General features: G+C 42.5%; 2 protein-coding genes across 14 annotated transcripts in view; one reads left to right on the plus strand and one right to left on the minus strand.

Moving 5' to 3' along the window:
- Positions 1–17,689, minus strand: part of R3HDM2 (R3H domain containing 2) — a 162,421-nt gene that overhangs the window by 78,945 nt on the left and 65,787 nt on the right. For 10 of the 13 annotated variants that reach the window (XM_058673129.1, XM_058673128.1, XM_036492342.2 and 7 more), the window contains one exon: positions 1,247–1,311. The exons of the other annotated variants lie outside the window; for them this stretch is intronic. In XM_058673129.1, the coding sequence (XP_058529112.1) occupies positions 1,247–1,311 (65 nt within the window). The remainder of the gene's footprint in view (positions 1–1,246; positions 1,312–17,689) is intronic. 13 annotated transcript variants of the gene reach the window in all.
- On the plus strand, positions 9,444–10,765 carry LOC101522786 (intraflagellar transport protein 57 homolog). Its single transcript, XM_036492468.2, has one exon. The coding sequence runs from the start codon at positions 9,459–9,461 to the stop codon at positions 10,746–10,748; it is 1,290 nt and encodes a 429-aa protein (XP_036348361.2). The 5' UTR covers positions 9,444–9,458; the 3' UTR covers positions 10,749–10,765.

The following is a 17,689-nucleotide window of genomic DNA, read 5'->3' on the forward strand; positions in this document are numbered from 1 at the left end:
TTAAGAAAGACTTTAGGTTTGTCCCACCTAACAACAAATGGAAGGAAAAGCAAGTTAACAAAATCATCATCTTTTAATACCACAGCAGCTTTCTTCCCCCTCAAAGGCTATTCCTGGCCTAGTTGCAGACAGGGAACTGCTCCTAGTGACGTCAGAGCAGTCTCCCAGCAACGATTAATGAGGGTTGTCCACCACAGGGGTTTCCTGAAAAGCTAGCAAGAAATTATCCACATATTTGCTGTAATATCAAGATGTAAAGATGTGGTGAAACTTCTTTTAACCCTCATAGATCCAATCTCTGACAACCGTTTAAATAGGCTATTCTTTGCGAATGCTTTCCATTCACCCCAGAATTATGCTCCTTTTTCTTGTTCCTCTCCTCCACTTCTTTCTAAATAGTTAATTTTGTTAATTCGAAATACTTGTAATTGAAATAAATATTAGTAAAATTGAGCTACCATAGGAAAAAATACTATAAAACATAAGCTGGAAAGCAACATTATTACTTTCTTTACTTCACGTAAAGAATTTAGGATAGATGAGAGCAGAGAAAAGAAAATCAAGATAGAAAATAAACAAGCAAATTACACAGGCACTTCTTAACACATACTATCCAAACACACAACCACAGGGGCAACCCTTCAATTTCCCCAGGCTCTCTAGTCTACTGATTTTTCAAACTGACCTCTGCAGGTACTGCTCTAGAGATGAGCAGTATTAAAATGGAGTTGCTTGGAATGGAACTGGAAGTCCAAGCACTCAATCCAGAAAAAAATAGGGTGGGGCTGTTATGCTAACACAGAAGGTGATATCTAACAATTTCTTCCTAAAACTTTCCTTTAGCTATATATATTCAAAATTAGAATTTTATTCTAAACACAGAATTTAATATAGCTAGTTATTTTTGAAGTCTGAGAAACAGCATACAAACAACCTGATTAGGAGCAGAGCAAACAAAACAGAAAATTCTAAAACTCAACCTATAATTATTAAGGAATCTTAGGTTCCAGAAACTACTTATCTACTCTTTTTCCTTCCCTTTTTAGAAACAGGTAAAATCCACGAATAGCAGGACACATAGGGTTAATATAGGCATCCTGTTTCAGCAATCCTGACTTTTGTTTGAGCCTATTTTAAAAGCAAACAAACAAAATAGCACCCCTATCATTAAAACATCCCACTTTGGCTTCAGTTCTATTCAATGATACCCAGTTATCATTATCAAGTCATAGATGGGAAAACGCACCGCACAGCTTCAGATGGATTTTTCTTCTTCCTTTTCTCCGTCCCCTCCCTTTCAGAAGAAAAAGACTGCAAACAAAATCACTACGTCACTGGAGGTAGAGGGAATCCCATCTCCGCACTCTTTAGAAACCAAAGCCAGCAAACAAAAACAAGTCAATTACAAGAAACAAATAATCCAATATAACAATCAGTTAAACCAGAGGGAATTCATGTGACAATTTAAACACATCAAAAGGTATGTTTTAGCAAAAAAGGTATAACAAATTCTTCTAAGGATGTTTTTAATCAATAAAGCTCCCTAGACACAGCAACGGCGACATATTTTTCCTTACCACATTTACAGACTAGGGGACAGTTACATAAAGACATAGGACAGAAAGACATATTCACCAGCCGGGTGTGGACTGCTGGGTAACGACACAGTGAAGGATATTTATAGGGGATTCCCTGCTTCCTGCAATGTGCGTCAACAGCATCACCCAAGAGAACAGAAATCACCACGGTTCTCATAAACTAAATCTGAATGAAGCATTGCTTGAAATAGCCATGAAAAGACATTTGAACAGAGTAAAAGTTCTGGCAAACCTACTCCTTAAAATGTTCTAAAGATTAAAAATGCTAAAAAAAATAATAAAAATGCTAATAAAATCCTAACACAATTTAACACGTGAAAATTTTCTAATTTTCCTTGTGTGAATTATCCAGGTAAATCGACTGAGACAGAAAAGACACTTATCTTTGCAGTTTTGTTCCTAGCTAATCTGTGGAGTTCAAGGACTTTTATAAAAGGAAGAAAATTATCCAAAACTCACCACAGATGGATCTGCACTTACACCAACAGCAAGCTCACATTATTAATGGAGATCTCACTGTAAGAATCTGTTCTGCCAGAATTTTGCCGGAAGAAATTCCTTCTTGGAAACCTGTGCCTCTTCTCCCCACCCCCACCCACAAGCCCTCCCGCTCCCTTCACCCTTGAATGAAATGCTACTGATCCTTGCTGCTGCATCTCCAGCAAGCTAATTGCTCTGAGAAGCAGCTCTGAAGCCAACCATGGCCCAGCTGTTCAGAAAGATGTTATTCAGAGCTCTACCAACAGCCACCCTAGAACATATACTCGCTGCCACACTCATACAAAGGCTGCAAATGCAACCTCCACCCCAACCTTTTCTCATTCAAGTACTTCAGTGGCATGCCTGCCTCCACATAGCACTGAGGACAGCTTTTAAAGACACAGCAGCAGCTCCTTTTTTGCTGCATATGTTGAGACACCAAAATAATCTTTTAGTGAGGAAAAATGAAATGAGGACACACACTGAATTCAAAGTTCACCTTTCAATTTACCTGGTCTTTTTCTCACCTGCAGAATCATTAAAGCTGGAAAGAGTCTGCCTAAAAGCTATTGGCTCGGATGCTGGAAAGGTGAAAAAGACCAAATCTAGTTACAGAGAATGTCTTTCCAGCGAGCTATATTTAGTAAAACCATTTTTCATTTTGGGGCAGAAAGCAGGCAGTATATTCCTTCTCCTGTATTTGCCACCAAAGAATGCAGAGAAGACTGGCTATATAATAAGGGAATAAGAAAGCCATGAAGTCACCTTACTAGGATAGATATACAGGATAGATAGATATATAGACAGACAGAGGAACTGGTAAAAAAGAAAAAAAGAGAGAGAGAGAAAGAGAGAGAGAGAACAGGAAAAAGGAGTAGTAATTCTATAAAGTATGCCAGGCTCTGGGATAGCAAACTAGGGCACGACATTCAGATTTCAATCTCTAAGACTCCAAGGAAAGGTGGTAATAATCCCTGTACAGGTGAGGTAAGGTCTGAAACTGCACAAAATAACATGGCTAGGGTCCAGGCATCCTAGTGAAAATAATAACACCTGTCATAAAGACACAGGTACTCATTCATTCAAACACACCATTTCCTATACACTTGTGTTTCTATCAGAGCAAGTCAGAACTTGCAAGCTCAACCCAACCAGGTCAAATGGGTGCTATACAAAAACTCAACATTCACTACAGAATTTAAAGAAAATCCAAGGCATTCATAACATCAAAAATTTGTAGTGTATGACCAGCCTAAATTTACATGAAGAATTAAGATAAATTGAATTTGTATAGGAAAAGAAAGGAATGGTCAAAACATCAGGACACTACAGACACTGCAATTAACTGCCTAACAAACTTAAGCTAGGGACCATAAAAAATGCTCCAACAAGTTAGGGCAAACTGTCTTTAAATGAGCAGAAATACAAAATAGATCAACAAATAGAGATTGTAAAGAAAAAACAAATAGAAATTTAAGAACAGAAAAATTTAACAACTAAAATCTAAATACTCACTGGAAGGGCTCCAGAACCAGAAAAGATATATAGCCAGTTGATTATTGACAAAAATGCCCAGAAAACACACTGGATAAAAGATAGTTCTTTCAACAAATGATGCTGGCAAGACTGGACATATGCATGTCAAAGAATGAAATTAGTTCCATAACTTTTTTTGTAAAGATTTATTTATTTTATTGGAGAGGCAGATGTACAGAGAGGAGGAGAGACTGAGAGGAGGATCTTCCATCCGATGACTCACCCCTCAAGTGGTCACAATGGCCTGTGCTGCACCGAGCCAGAGCCAGGAGCCAGGAACTTCTTTCCAGGTCTCCCACAAGGGTGCAGGGTCTGAAGGCTTTGGACTGCTTTCCCAGGCCACAAGCAGAGAGCTGGATGGGAAGTGGAGCTGCCGGGATCAGAACCGGCATTCATATGGGATCCCGGTGCGTTCAACGCAAAGACCTCAACCATTATGCCACTGCGCCAGGCCCTAGTTACATAACTCTTACCACATACGAAAATCAACTCAAAAAGGACCCAAGATCAAAACTGAAGGCCTTAAGCTATGAAACTGCTGGAAGAAAATGTAGCAGAAACCTTTAAGACACTGGTGTAGGTGATGACTGTCTTGGATAAGACCTGCCCCCCCCCCTCAAATCGCAGGTAACAAAAAGCCAGACTAGAAAATGGGATTATACCAAACTCAGAAGCTTTTCCACAGTAAAGAACATAATCAGCAGTACGAAGAGACATCAGACAGAATGGGACAAGGGATGTGTAAGCAGCGATCCAACAAGGAATTAATATACAGACTATATCAGCAACCTGAAAACTTCAACAACAACAAAAAACAACCTATCAAGAAATGGGTAAAGGACCTTAATGAACAGTTCTCAAAAGAAGAATTACAAAGGGCCCGGCGTGGTGGCCTAGTGGCTAAAGTCCTCTCCTTGAATGCACTAGAATCCCATATGGGCGCCTGCCTGTTCATGTCCCGGCAGCTCCACTTCCCATCCACCTCCCTGGTTATTGCCTGGGAGGGCACCTGAGGACGGACCAAAGCCTTGGGACCCTGCACCCATGTGGGAGACCCGGAGGAGGTTCCAAGTTCCCGGCTTCGGATCGGCGCAGCATTGGCCGTTGTGGTCACTTGGGGAGTGAATCACCAGACGGAAGATCTTCCTCTCTGTCTCTCCTCCTCTCTGTATATCTGACTTTGTAATAAAAATAAATAAATCTTAAAAAAACAATAGAAAAAGAGGAAATAAAAAATATTTAGCTATTCTTGCAGGGATGAAGTGACATCATTATGACTTTGATTTGTATTTCCCTTATATCTAAATATATTGAACAGTTTTTCATACACTTACCAACTCTTTGTATTTCTTCTTCTTTGTTTTTTTGGTTTAAGATTTATTTATTTTTTACAAAGTCAGATATACAGAGAGGAGGAGAGAGAGAGGAAGATCTTTCGTCTGATGATTCACTCCCCAAGTGACCGCAACAGCCGGTACTGTGCCGATCTAAAGCCGGGAACCAGGTCAGATACACAGAGAGGAGGAGAGACAGAGAGGAAGATCTTCCGTCCGATGATTCACTCCCCAAGTGACCGCAACAGAAGGTACTGCGCCGATCCAAAGCCAGGAACCAGGAATCTCTTCCAGGTCTCCCACGCGGGTGCAGGGTCCCAAAGCTTTGAGCTGTCCTCAACTGCTTTCCCAGGCCACAAGCAGGGAGCTGGATTAGTAGCGGGGCCGCCAGGATTAGAACCTGCATCCATATGGGATCCGGGCCCCTTCCATTGTTTTCTATAGAAATCAACATTTCAGTATGTTAAGCTGTGTACTTCATGCTATGAAATGAAAATAGTAAATAACACATATATGTGGAAATATGGCTATCATTTAAGACAAATGCAAAAATTACTGATGAAGATAAGGATAAAGGGAAACTCTACACTATTGGTAGGAACAAAGATTAGTATAGTCACTGTAGAATACAGCACAGACTTCCTTCAGAAACCAGATATAGACCTTCCATATGATCCAAAAATCCCACTACTGGGTACATATACAAAAGACATGAGCACATTCTATCAATGAAACACCTGCCAGGATAGATAGACTAAGTCAGCCTGGGCAAGGATCCAGTGGTGTACATGAGATTTGCCACTGGGAGAAGACCTGATTAAGAAGCTTGGAGAATCCCTCTGTCACAAACAGTTCCTGCAGGTGAGTATAAGAATCAAGGCTGGGAGCAGTGCTGAATAGGTCAGGTTAGAGTACCCACCAGCATATGTGTAGCTCAGGTCTGCAGGTAGGTCAGGCTGGGCCAGTTCATAATACCCACTGGCAGATCTGAGAATCAGGACAGGGTGCAAGACAGGCCAGGTCGAACCACAACAGCAGCCACTATCATGAGCTGGAACTGGGCGCAGACCAGGTCAGGCCAGGCCAGGCCATAGCACCTGCTGGCAAATACCAATGTGAGGGTGCCACGCCAGACTGGGCCAAAGCCCTCACTGGCACACATGAGACCTTGGAGGAGGTGGTGCAAGCATGGTAGGGGAGCAGCACAGGTTCTTCTACTGGCGAGTGTGAAAACTAGGACTGAGGGCAGACCAGGCCGGGCAGGTCTACTACACCTGTTGGCCTGCATACTAATTGGGTTAGGGGTAGAGCCAAGCAGGGCTTGTGACTGTATCTGCTAGTGCATGCATGAGTCAGAGTAAGTGCAGACTAGTTGGGCTTTGCTGCAGCATCAACAGGGAAGTGCTGGGACTGGAGACAAATCCTATTGAACTAGATTGCAGAACCAACTGGACAGTGTAAGATCTGGGAATGTGAGTGGGTCCAGTAGAGAAAAAGACAGGCTGCCACTTCCACTGGTAAGCACAGGAATTAGGGCTTGGGGAGGGCCTGGTTAGACAGGTGGTAGAACCTGCCTTCATGAATGTGGGCTGGATAGTGGGTTCAGCTGGATTAAGCTAGAATGAATTAAGCCCACTGATGCTGACGAGAGCTGAATGGAATGTGAGATAGATTGACCCGTCTGCTGTACATATTGGCAAGCACAGGAATCAGGGCTGGGGGTGGGCCTAGTGGGGTTACTGGAGGTCGCTTGGACTAGGCTACAGTTTCCACAGGTGTATATGAGGGCTGAGTGTTTTGTGGGCAGGGTTGGCCTGGACCGCATCATCCAGTGGTTTGTGTAAGAGATGGGGCTGAAGACAGAACTGACTCAGCAATTGCAACTACCAGTGTGTGCATAGGCTGATGTGAGTGATCGACTGAGCCAATCCCCATACTGACAAGCACATACAAGTCAGATCTGGGATCACTTCAGACAAAGCCTCTTTAGGGATTCCCCCACAACTGAATCGCTGGACTCAGAACTCCAACCAACAAGTAGCATCTGTGACTGATAAATTCTAACAAGAACATGTGCTGTTTCTATAGAATAGAGAGGACGAAATAATAGGCAGAAAAATGTCAGCAGTTCATTTCAACATGACTTTTTACTTCCCTCTTCTGAGAGAATCTTCATAGAACAAAGCCACAAGGGCTAACAGTGGTGGATTTCCAATCCTTTGGTCACTAATGGAACTGGCAAGTTTCTCTACCTTTAAGATCCTAAATTACAAAATGGGGACAATTACTTACCTTGCAAAATACAAGAATTAGGAACTGGTCACTGGCATAGTACCTGACCCACAGTGGACACTTGGTAAATTACAGACAATACTATTACTAACAAATTAATAGGAAAGAACAATATCTCCTAGAGATAGGAATGATGTTGGCATACTCACGATCATCATTTGTATTCAATATTGAATGGGAGGGCTTACACAAAAGAATAAGCCATAAACAAGAACTGAAGTTTAAGAATTAGCAAGACAAAGTGTTCTGGTGCTGCAATGGGTTAAGCCAGGGCCTACAGCGCTTGTATCTTATATGTGCTCTAGTTCAAGCCCAGGGTGTTTCACTTCCATTTCAGCTCCCAGCTGAAATGCCCTGGAAAGCAGAAGATGGCCCAAGATTCTGGACCCCTTCAACCCATGTGGGAGATTCGGAAGAAGCTCCTTGCACCTTGCTTTGGCCTGGCCTAGCCTCAGTCATTGTGGCCATTTGGGAGTGAACCAGTGGATAGAATATCTCTCTGTGTTAACTCTGCTTTCAAATAAATAAGTGATAAAAAAAAAAAAAGAAAAAAAACACAAACCTTTCCTAAATTCTAAATCTAGAATACAAGAGAGTTTAAATGCCACATATATAGCATTTAAAAGTTCAGCCGAAATAAAGATCAATGTACTAAAATTAACAGTGCATCTATATTCTAACAATAGAAAAATGGAATGTACACAGTAACTACCTGTATTATCTAGGGATAAACATAAATTCAGAAAATAAAGCCACAAGATATCACTGGTGAGTATAAATAACCCAAACAGAGGCGAAGATTGCTTGGGGTCAGCATTGTGGTATAGCTGGTTAAGCTGTAACCTGTGATACTGCCATCCCATAAGGGTGTTGAGTACTGGCTGCTCCAGTTCCCATCCTGCTCCTTGTTAATGTGCCTGGAATAGCAAGTGAAGATGTTCCAAATATGTGGACCCTTGCTACCCACAAGGGAGGCATGGATGCAGTTCAAGCTCTTGGCTTTAACTGGACCTAGCCTTAGCCATTGTGGCCATTTGGGTAAAAAATCTGCAGATAGATCAGTCTTTCTCTGTGCCAGTCAAACTAATATTTTTAGAAATTTTTCTTAAAGAAAAAAAATTTCTTAACTAAGAATCAGAAAACAGACCTGGGCATTTGGAACAGCAGTTAAGATACCAATGAAGGGTCCAACCTGGTAGCCTAGTGGCTAGAGTCCTCGCCTTGCATGCACTGGGATCCCATATAGGTGCCAGTTCATATCCTGGTGGCCCAACTTTACATCTAGCTCCCTGTTTGTGGCCTGGGAAAGCAGTCGAGGCTGGCCCAAGACCTTGGGGCCCTGCACCTTTGTGGGAAAACCGGAAGAAGCTCTTGGCTCCTGGCTTAGGATCATCTCCAGTCGCTGCAGCCATTTGGGGAATGAATCATCAGACAAAAGATCTTCCTTTTTTGTCTCTCCTCTTCTCTTTACATCTAACTTCTCAGAACTAACTAAATAAATAAATCTATTTTAAAAAAAGATACCAGTTAAGATGCATTATGGATGTGCTTGGGTTCTACACCTGGCATTAGGCCTTAACTCCAGCTTTCTACTAACACAGAGCAAGGGAGGTAGCAGTGCTGGCTCAAGTAATTGGTGTACTGCCACTCCCAGGAGTTGTGGATTTAGCTCCTGGCTCCCAACTTCAATCATGACCCATACACTCTGAATATTTCAAGCACAAACTAGTGAATGACAGTACTCCCTCCTGTGTCTCTCAAATAAAAACAACTTTTTTTTTCAAAATGGTTGTACATGGTCATGGCATGATAGCCTAGTAGCTAAATCCTCACCTTACATCCACTGGGATCTTATATGGGCAACAATTCATGTTCCAGCTGCTGTATTTCCCATCCAGATTCCTGCTTGTGGCTTGGGAAAACAGTGGAGGATGACCCAAAGCCATGGGACCCTGCACCCACATGAGAGACCCAGAAGAAGCTCCTCGCTCTTGTCTTTGCATCTGCTCAGCTCTGATCATTGCAGTCTCTTGGGGAGTGAACCAACAGACAGGATTTTTCTGTCTCTTCCTTTCTCTGTAAATCTGACTTTCCAATAAGAATAATCTTATTACCGGGCGGTCGCCTGGTAACGGATTGCGCCCGCCCAGACTACGCCGCCGCAGGCTGCTCAGGCCGCGGGGGTCTGAGAGGCAGTACTCCTTTGCTTCCTTCCGCGATGGCTGCGGCCTCGGCAGTGGTCACGTCGTCGGGTTTAGAAGATGGGGGATCTCGGCCCCGCGGGGAAGGAGCAGGAGAGGTAGTCGTCGAGCGGGGACCCGGCGCCGCCTACCACATGTTTGTGGTGATGGAGGACTTGGTGGAGAAGCTGAAGTTGCTCCACTACGAGGAGGAGTTCCTCCGGAAGAACAACCTGAAGCCCCCATCCAGACATTATTTTGCACTGCCTACAAACCCTGGTGAACAGTTCTACATGTTTTGCACTCTGGCTGCTTGGTTGATTAACAAAGCAGGACATCCATTTGAGCAGCCTCAAGAATACGATGACCCTAATGCAACAATATCTAACATATTATCTGAACTTCGGTCATTGGGGAGAACAGCAGATTTTCCTCCTTCAAAGTTAAAGTCAGGTTACGAAGAGCATGTATGCTATGTTCTTGATTGTTTAGCCGAAGAAGCATTAAAATATGTTGGTTTCACGTGGAAAAGGCCAGCATACCCAGTAGAAGAATTAGAAGAAGAAACTGTTCCAGAAGATGATGCAGAATTGACACTAAATAAAGTGGATGAAGAATCTGTGGAAGAGGAGACGGATAATGAAGAAAACTTTATTGATCTCAATGTTTTAAAGGCCCAGACCTATCGTTTGGACATGAACGAGTCTGCCAAACAAGAAGCTATTTTGGAACCCACAACAGATGCTGCAGAATGGAGTCTAGACGTGGAACGTGTACTACCACAACTAAAAGTCACAATTAGGACTGACAATAAGGATTGGAGGATTCATGTTGATCAAATGCATCAGCATAAAAGTGGAATTGAATCTGCTCTAAAGGAGACTAAGGGTTTTTTGGACAAACTTCACAATGAAATTAGTAGGACCCTAGAAAAGACTGGCAGCCGAGAAAAGTACATCAACAATCAGCTTGAGCACTTGGTTCAGGAGTATCGTGCCGCGCAAGCCCAGCTGAGTGAGGCAAAGGAACGATACCAGCAGGGGAATGGTGGCGTGACGGAAAGAACCAGACTCCTGTCTGAGGTTACAGAAGAATTAGAAAAGGTGAAACAAGAAATGGAAGAAAAGGGCAGCAGCATGACTGATGGTGCTCCTTTGGTGAAGATCAAACAGAGCTTAACAAAATTGAAGCAAGAAACAGTTCAGATGGACATTAGGATCGGTGTTGTGGAACACACCTTACTGCAGTCGAAGCTGAAGGAGAAGTCCAACATGACTAGAGACATGCACGCAACAGTTATTCCAGAATCAACAATCGGTTCTTATTAAAATATACTGTTCTCATGCTTCTGATTAGTTGAGTTTTTATGTCAACTTAGATTTCCTGTTGATTTCCCAGTAATATATTTTAAAGTATGTTCGAGTTTTTACAGGTATTTATATACGTTATATTGTGGTGATTATGATGGTCAAAGACTTTCTATTGAATATATATAAAAAAACAACCAAAAATTATCATTTTCAATAAAGATGTTGCTAATCACTAAAAAAAAAAAAAAAGAATAATCTTAAAAAAAATATTTGTACATCTTATCTTTCTATCAGCAGCATATGAGAGTTCCAGTTCCTCCATAACTTAACATTTGCTAAAATCTGAGGCAAGGATGTTGTGCAATATGTTAAGCCCTTGTCTGCAATGACAGCATATAACATGGGTGTTGGTTTAAGTCCTGGCTAGTCACTTCTGATTCAGCTCCCTGCTGGTGTACCTGGGAGGGCAAAAGAAGATGGTGTAGGGCTCAGTGTGGAGGCCTAACAGCTAAAGTTCTTGCCCTGAACCCACCAGGATCCCATATGGGTGCTGGTTCTAAACCCGGTGGCCCCGATTCCCATCCAGCTCCCTACTTGTGGCCTGGGAAAACAGCTGAGGACGGCCCAAAGTCTTGCGACCCTGCACCCGTGTGGGAGACCTGGAGGAAGTTCCTGGCTCCTGGCTCTGGCTCGGCGCAGCACTGGCCATTGTGGTCACTTGGGGAGTGAATCATTGGACGAAAGATCTTCCTCTGTTTCTCCTCCTCTCTGTATATCTGACTTTGCAATAAAAATAAAAATAAAGCTTAAAAAAGAAGAAGAAGAAGAATATGGTATACATGGCTGGGCCTCTGCCACCCATGAGGGAGATCCAGATGAAGTTCCTGGATCCTGGCTTTGGCCTAGCTGGCTCTGGCTATTGCAGCCATCGTAGGAGTGAACCAACAAATGGAAGATCTCTGTGTCTCTCCATCTTTCTCTGTATCCTTGCCTTTCAAATAAGTAAATCTTTAAAAACCAATCAACCAACCCAAACATTTACCATGGTCACACTTTTTAAGATTGATTATTTTAACAGCTGTGATTATCTCCTTATGGTTTTAATTTGCATTTCTTTAATGTCTAAGATTGAACACTTTGATGTTCTTATCTTCCAACCCAAGATCAAGTTAAGATTCCATTTGTGAGGTGGCATTGTACTATACTAGGTAAAGCATTGCCTGTGATGCCAGAACCCCATACAGGCACCTGTTCACGTCTCAGTCGCTGCATTACCAATCCAGCACCCTGCTAATGCACCCGAGAAAGCAGCCAAAGATGACCCTGGTGCTTGGGTGCCTGCATCCACAGGCCAAACCCAGGAGAAGCTCCTGGGTGCTGGCTTCATCCTGTTGTAATCACAACAATTGTGCTCATTTGGTGAACACATCAGCAAATGTAAAAATACTTCCTATGTCTCTTTAGCTCTATCATATAAATAAAAAATTAATCTTTTAAAACAAACTGATCATAAACATGGAATTCTGTTTCTAGACTCCTTATTTCTTTCCACTGATTATTTCATACCAATATCACATACCACCGTAACTGTCAATCTTTTGCACTTCTTAACATTAGGTATTACAAATGCTCAACTTTTTAAAAGATTTATTTTATTTATTTGAAAGGCACATTTTATAGGGAGGGAGAAAGAAAAAAATCTATCTTCCATGTATTTATACTGTAGTCCCAAACGGCTATAATGGTTGGGGCTGGGTCAGATTGAAATTTAGCATCCAGGAACTCCACCCAGGCCTACCACATGGGTGGCATTCTTCCATTACTTTCCCATGTGCATTAGCAGGGAACTAGATTGAAAGTGGAGCAGCTAGGACTTGAACTGGTGCTCAAGATGCTGTGAGCAGCAGCTTAAAGTACTGCACCACAACCCCAGCCCCAGTTCTCCAATTTTAAGCTCTGTTTACAAATTTGTTTTGCCTATTCTAGATTTTTTCTCCTTCCTGAAAGATCTTAGAACCAACATAGCAATTAACTGGGATTATGTTGAACCAATAAATCACTCTAGGAAGAGCAAAAATTTCACATTTGATATTCTGATACGTACTCAGCACAGCCTCCCGCCTTCCCAAGGCCCACACAAAGCCCTGCACGCTGAGGCAGTGGGGTTTGCCTTTGATATTCTGATACGTAACACATGTCTCTTTAAACTGGCCAAAAGCATTTCATATTTATATGTTATTTGTGTTTTTTATTAATTTCAATATCAGAATTGCTTTTACTAATATATAAATGTACCATTCATTTTTATGTACTGATTTTCATGCTAAAGCCTTCCTAAATTTAGTTTTTCTAGCTTTATAGATTCCTTGCGATTTTCTACATACACAACACTGTTCTTAATAGTTGGAAACACTATCTTATTCTTTTTATTGCTTTATCCTTGCTCCTGCCTAGTACACTGATCAGAATCATTAGTACTGTGGTGAGAAGAACTGATGCCAGTAAACATGCAAGGAAAAATTCACTATTTCTCCATCAAGTGTGATACTGGCTGTAACTTTTTCTTAAATGCACTTTATCAGATTAAGGAAATTTCCTTTCCTAATTTGTTCAGAGTTCTGAGCATAAATTTAAGCTGAATTTTGTCCAATTCTTTCTCTATCTCTACTGAGACAAATCATATGTCATTTTCTTAGTTTATTAATAGTGACTTTGCTTGGATGAATTCCGAATTTTTTTTATTTTATTTTTATCGGAAAGGCAGATATACAGAGAGGAGGAGAAACAGAGAAGATGATCTTCTGTCTGATGGTCCACTCCCCAAGTGGCCACTATGGCTGGGGCTGAGCCAATCCGAAGCCAGGAGCTCTTCTAGGTCTCCTATGCGGTTGCAGGGTCCCAAGACTTTGGGCCATTCTCAACTACTTTCCCAGGCCACAAGCAGGGAGCTGGATGGGAAGCGGGGCTGCCAGGGTTAGAACCAGAGCCCATATGGGATCCCAGCACGTGCAAGGCGAGGCCTTTAACCACTATACTTTTGCATCAGGCCCCCTGAATTCTAAATTTTAAACCTTGAGTTCTTGGGATAAACCCAACATCATGCATTTTATTTTTAATATATTTCACTGTATTCAACTTATTAACACTTTGTTAAGGATTTTTGTGCCCATGTCATAAAGAACCTTGGTTTGTGGGTTTTTTTACTTCATCTGGTATGCTAATTACTATTATTTTTTAAATCGTGCTGGCTCCCATATGCTAATTCACTCCTTTGCAGTAGCCATGGCTGAGACTAAAGCTGAAAAGTGGAAACTCCAACTGAACTTGAGCTGTGGTTATGCAACAAGGTGGAGGAATCCACCATGGTGGGAGGGTTTGGGGAGGGGTGGGGAGAACCCAAGTATCTATGTAACTGTGTCACATAATACAATGTAATTACTGAAGTTAAATAATAAATAATTAAAAAAAAAAAAAAAAGAAAAAAGAAAAGTGGAAACTCAAACCAGGTGTCCCAAACCATGGCAGGAACGCAATTACTTTCAGCGTCTGCACTGCCTCCCAGGGTTTGCAGGAAGCTGGAGTCAGGAGCTGGAGCCAGAACTCTAAGCTGAGTAGTTTGATGTGGGACATAGGCATCTTAACTGCTACACTAAACGCCTTTCCCCTTCATACGGTTTTGACATCCAGGGCAATCTAAGAATCTTCTTCCATGTTCTTCAAAAGTTTGTATAGAACTGGTGTGTCTTCCCTAAACTGTTGGTAGGCTGCAGCAGTAAAGTCACCTGAGACTGTAGGGAAGAATGCAACCACAACTTCTAAATTGGAGAGGTCTATTCGGGTTATATTTCATTTTGGGCTTTATCGGTTTGCATCTTAAAGGAATCTGTCCAGGCAACAAACTGTCAGACTTACTGGCTTAGAATGGTTCAGGATACTCCATTATTTTTTTTAATCCCTACAGAATCCCTACAGAATCATCAGTGAATCAACTCTAATACTGATGCATATCTTTTCCCTTCTTAGTATATCTGTATAAAAGTTTATCAACTTTTATTATCTTTCATAAAGAATCAGCTATGGTTTCACTAGTCTTTCCTTACTGTTTTCCTGTTTCCTGTTCACTGATTTTTCTTCTTTATAATTTATTGTTCCTCTAAAAAGTTCACTCTTCTAATTTCTTAAGGTATAAGCTAAATCTTCCTACTTCTTAATGTAAGTATTTAAAGTTACAAGTTTTAAAAAATGTTTAATAAAATCTTTTAAATTTTTTTTAATTTAAAAATCTTTACAACAGGATGCAGGACTTTCTACCATTGTCTATACTTACAATGTCATGATACACTTAAATAGCAGAATCATGAACTTCTTTCTGTTGTTGAAGGACTATACTATCATAGTATTATCGGGGAAAATAGTGCAGGGAGAGAGAGGTGAGGAGTACAGAATGGGAAACCCCTGAGCCTATGGAACTGTATCCTGAAAAATAATTTTTAAAAAGTAATAAATTTATCTTTAAGTACTGTATTAACCACATTTCATGGATTCTACCATGCTGTGTTTCATTCTGTTAAAAACACTTTCTAATTTTTGTTACTTTTTCTTGACAAATATCTTATTTAGAGTGTGCTTAAAACTTTCAAATATTTTTCAAGATGACTTTCTGTTACTAATTTTTAATTTAATTTCCTTTTTCAAAAAACAATTTATTTGAAATTCACAATTATAAAGACAAAAGGAGGGAGGGAGAAAGAGAATCTTCCATTCCATTTGCTGGTTCAAACCTCAGATGACCTCAGCAGGAAGGGTTAGCCCAGGCCAGGCCAAAGTCAGGAGCCAGCAGCTTCATCCAGGTCTCCCACATCAGTGCTGGGGCCCAGAAGCTTGGGACATGTTTAACTGCCTTTCCCAGACCATAAGCCAGGAGTTAGATTTGAAGTGGGCAGCCAGCACACAAACCAGTGCCCATATGGTACTGCTATACTGGTTGTGCCACAAAACTGGCTCCTAATCATTTTATTAAAAAAAAATGTATCTATTTGTATTTATTTGAAAGGTAGGGAGGCAGAGATGGAGAATCTTTGACCCACTGGACAACTCTCCAAATGCCTAAAACATGCAGAGGTAGGCCAGGCCAAACATCCAGATCCCCTAGGTAGCAACCACCAACTGCTTCTTCACAGAGTATCTTAGCAGAAGCTGAAATTCCAAATGGAGGTGGAACTTGAACCAAGGCAATCCCTTATGAGATGCAGGAATGCCAATCTCATCTAAAGTGCTGTATCATTTACTCACCCCAACTTAATCCCTTTATAACACAATATATTTTATATAATTCAGATTCTAAATCTATTAAAACTTCTTTCATGGCTTAGAATAAAGTCTGTCATACCATAAAGATATTATGAAATATGTGGGTCTCAGGATGGGGTATCTCAGGCCTGGATCCCAGATGCCAGCTCACGTGGTGAGCTGTCCAAAGGCCTACCTGGGCTCTGGGGGCTGCTTCCTTCGGGGTGAATACACCGAGGGGGGAGGTCTCCGTGACTGGGCAGGTCCGGGGCCCACCTGCCACCCTCATGGGGCGGTGAATGGGATTGGGAAGGAGTGAGACTTTGGGCCTGGGAGTTTAAACTTCCAGCAGCCTCCAGGCTGCTGGTGGGTCTCAGGACGGGGCATCTCATGCCTGGATCCCAGACGCCAGCCACATTGTGCACATGGTGAGCTGTCCCCAGGCAGCCAGTGTGCCATTTGGTGCCAGGCTCCACCTGCTGGCCACCCGGCCTGGCAGCTCTGGGGTTTTGGTTCTTTGAATCGCTGCTTAGGTAGCTCCAGGTTGAACCCACTGAGCTTCTAGGAAGTGAATCAGTCGTAAAGATTCCCAATGACAGTAACTCCTCCTTTGAAAAACTTGTAATCACTGAACAATGCTAACCACCAAATACCAGTCCATGCAAAAGCTACGGCTCAGAGCTTGTCCAGTGGAATGATATCTTGTTACTTGACATGATGATGGATCAGGAGAAAGGTCACATTAAGCATGGCTGTTACATTAACTAACACTCGAGAACCATATCCGGGGGTAGATTCTGTGAGGGTTGTGTGGACCAAACCCTGTGGAAATTCTAGCCCCACAGGTTACTTCAAGAAATGGAGTGGTGATGGACTAAGCTAGGTGTGACCAAGGAGCCTGCCATCAATCACAGATTAAAGAACCGACAACAGTCTGGACTGGTCAAGGCAGCAGCACCCGAATGTGCATCCTCAATAGGGTGTGGGGTGGGCCGGGCTGCAACATTCACCAGCTCATACAAGGCCAAATGGAAGGCCAGACTACACCAGGCACTGGTCTAAAACCCAATGGCATGTATGAGAACTGGGTCTGTGAGTGGACTAAGTGGAGGATCTTGGGAAACTCCCCTGGCGAGTCATAGCTCCCGCTGGTGAACAGGTGGTCCAGACCTGGGGGTCAGACAAGCTGGGCAAAGTAGCTCCAACAGCTGGGTAATGTGTCAACTGATAATGGAACAGGGTGGACCGGGCAGTACTGAGCAAACCTTAGCCCACAAGCGAAACTAGAAACCAGAATGGGGCACAGGTCATGCCAAGCTAGGCTCTTGCACCTACTGGTCTGCATGAGCCACAGACGCCAAACCACAGTGTCTAGGGCAGGGGTCGCAACAGGTGACGGGCTGTGCCATGCTGAGTCAGAGCAACCACTGGCATGCGCGTGATCTATGGCTGGGAACAGGCCCAGTTGGGGAGCTAAGGGGACAACCCTAGCTGGGTTGAGGTTCCCAAAAGGGGCACGTGGCCTGGAATGGGGGCTGCATTCTGATCAGGAAATGGTTGTAGTCTCCCTTGGCACAAGTGTGAACTGGGACTAGACGCAGCAGGCCAGGCCGTGTCAGACTGCAACACCTTCTGGTGTCCTAGAGGACCAGGGTAGATGTGGGATGGAC

The sequence above is a fragment of the Ochotona princeps genome, chromosome 15 (assembly GCF_030435755.1).
Source record: "Ochotona princeps isolate mOchPri1 chromosome 15, mOchPri1.hap1, whole genome shotgun sequence".
Lineage (NCBI taxonomy): Eukaryota > Metazoa > Chordata > Mammalia > Lagomorpha > Ochotonidae > Ochotona > Ochotona princeps.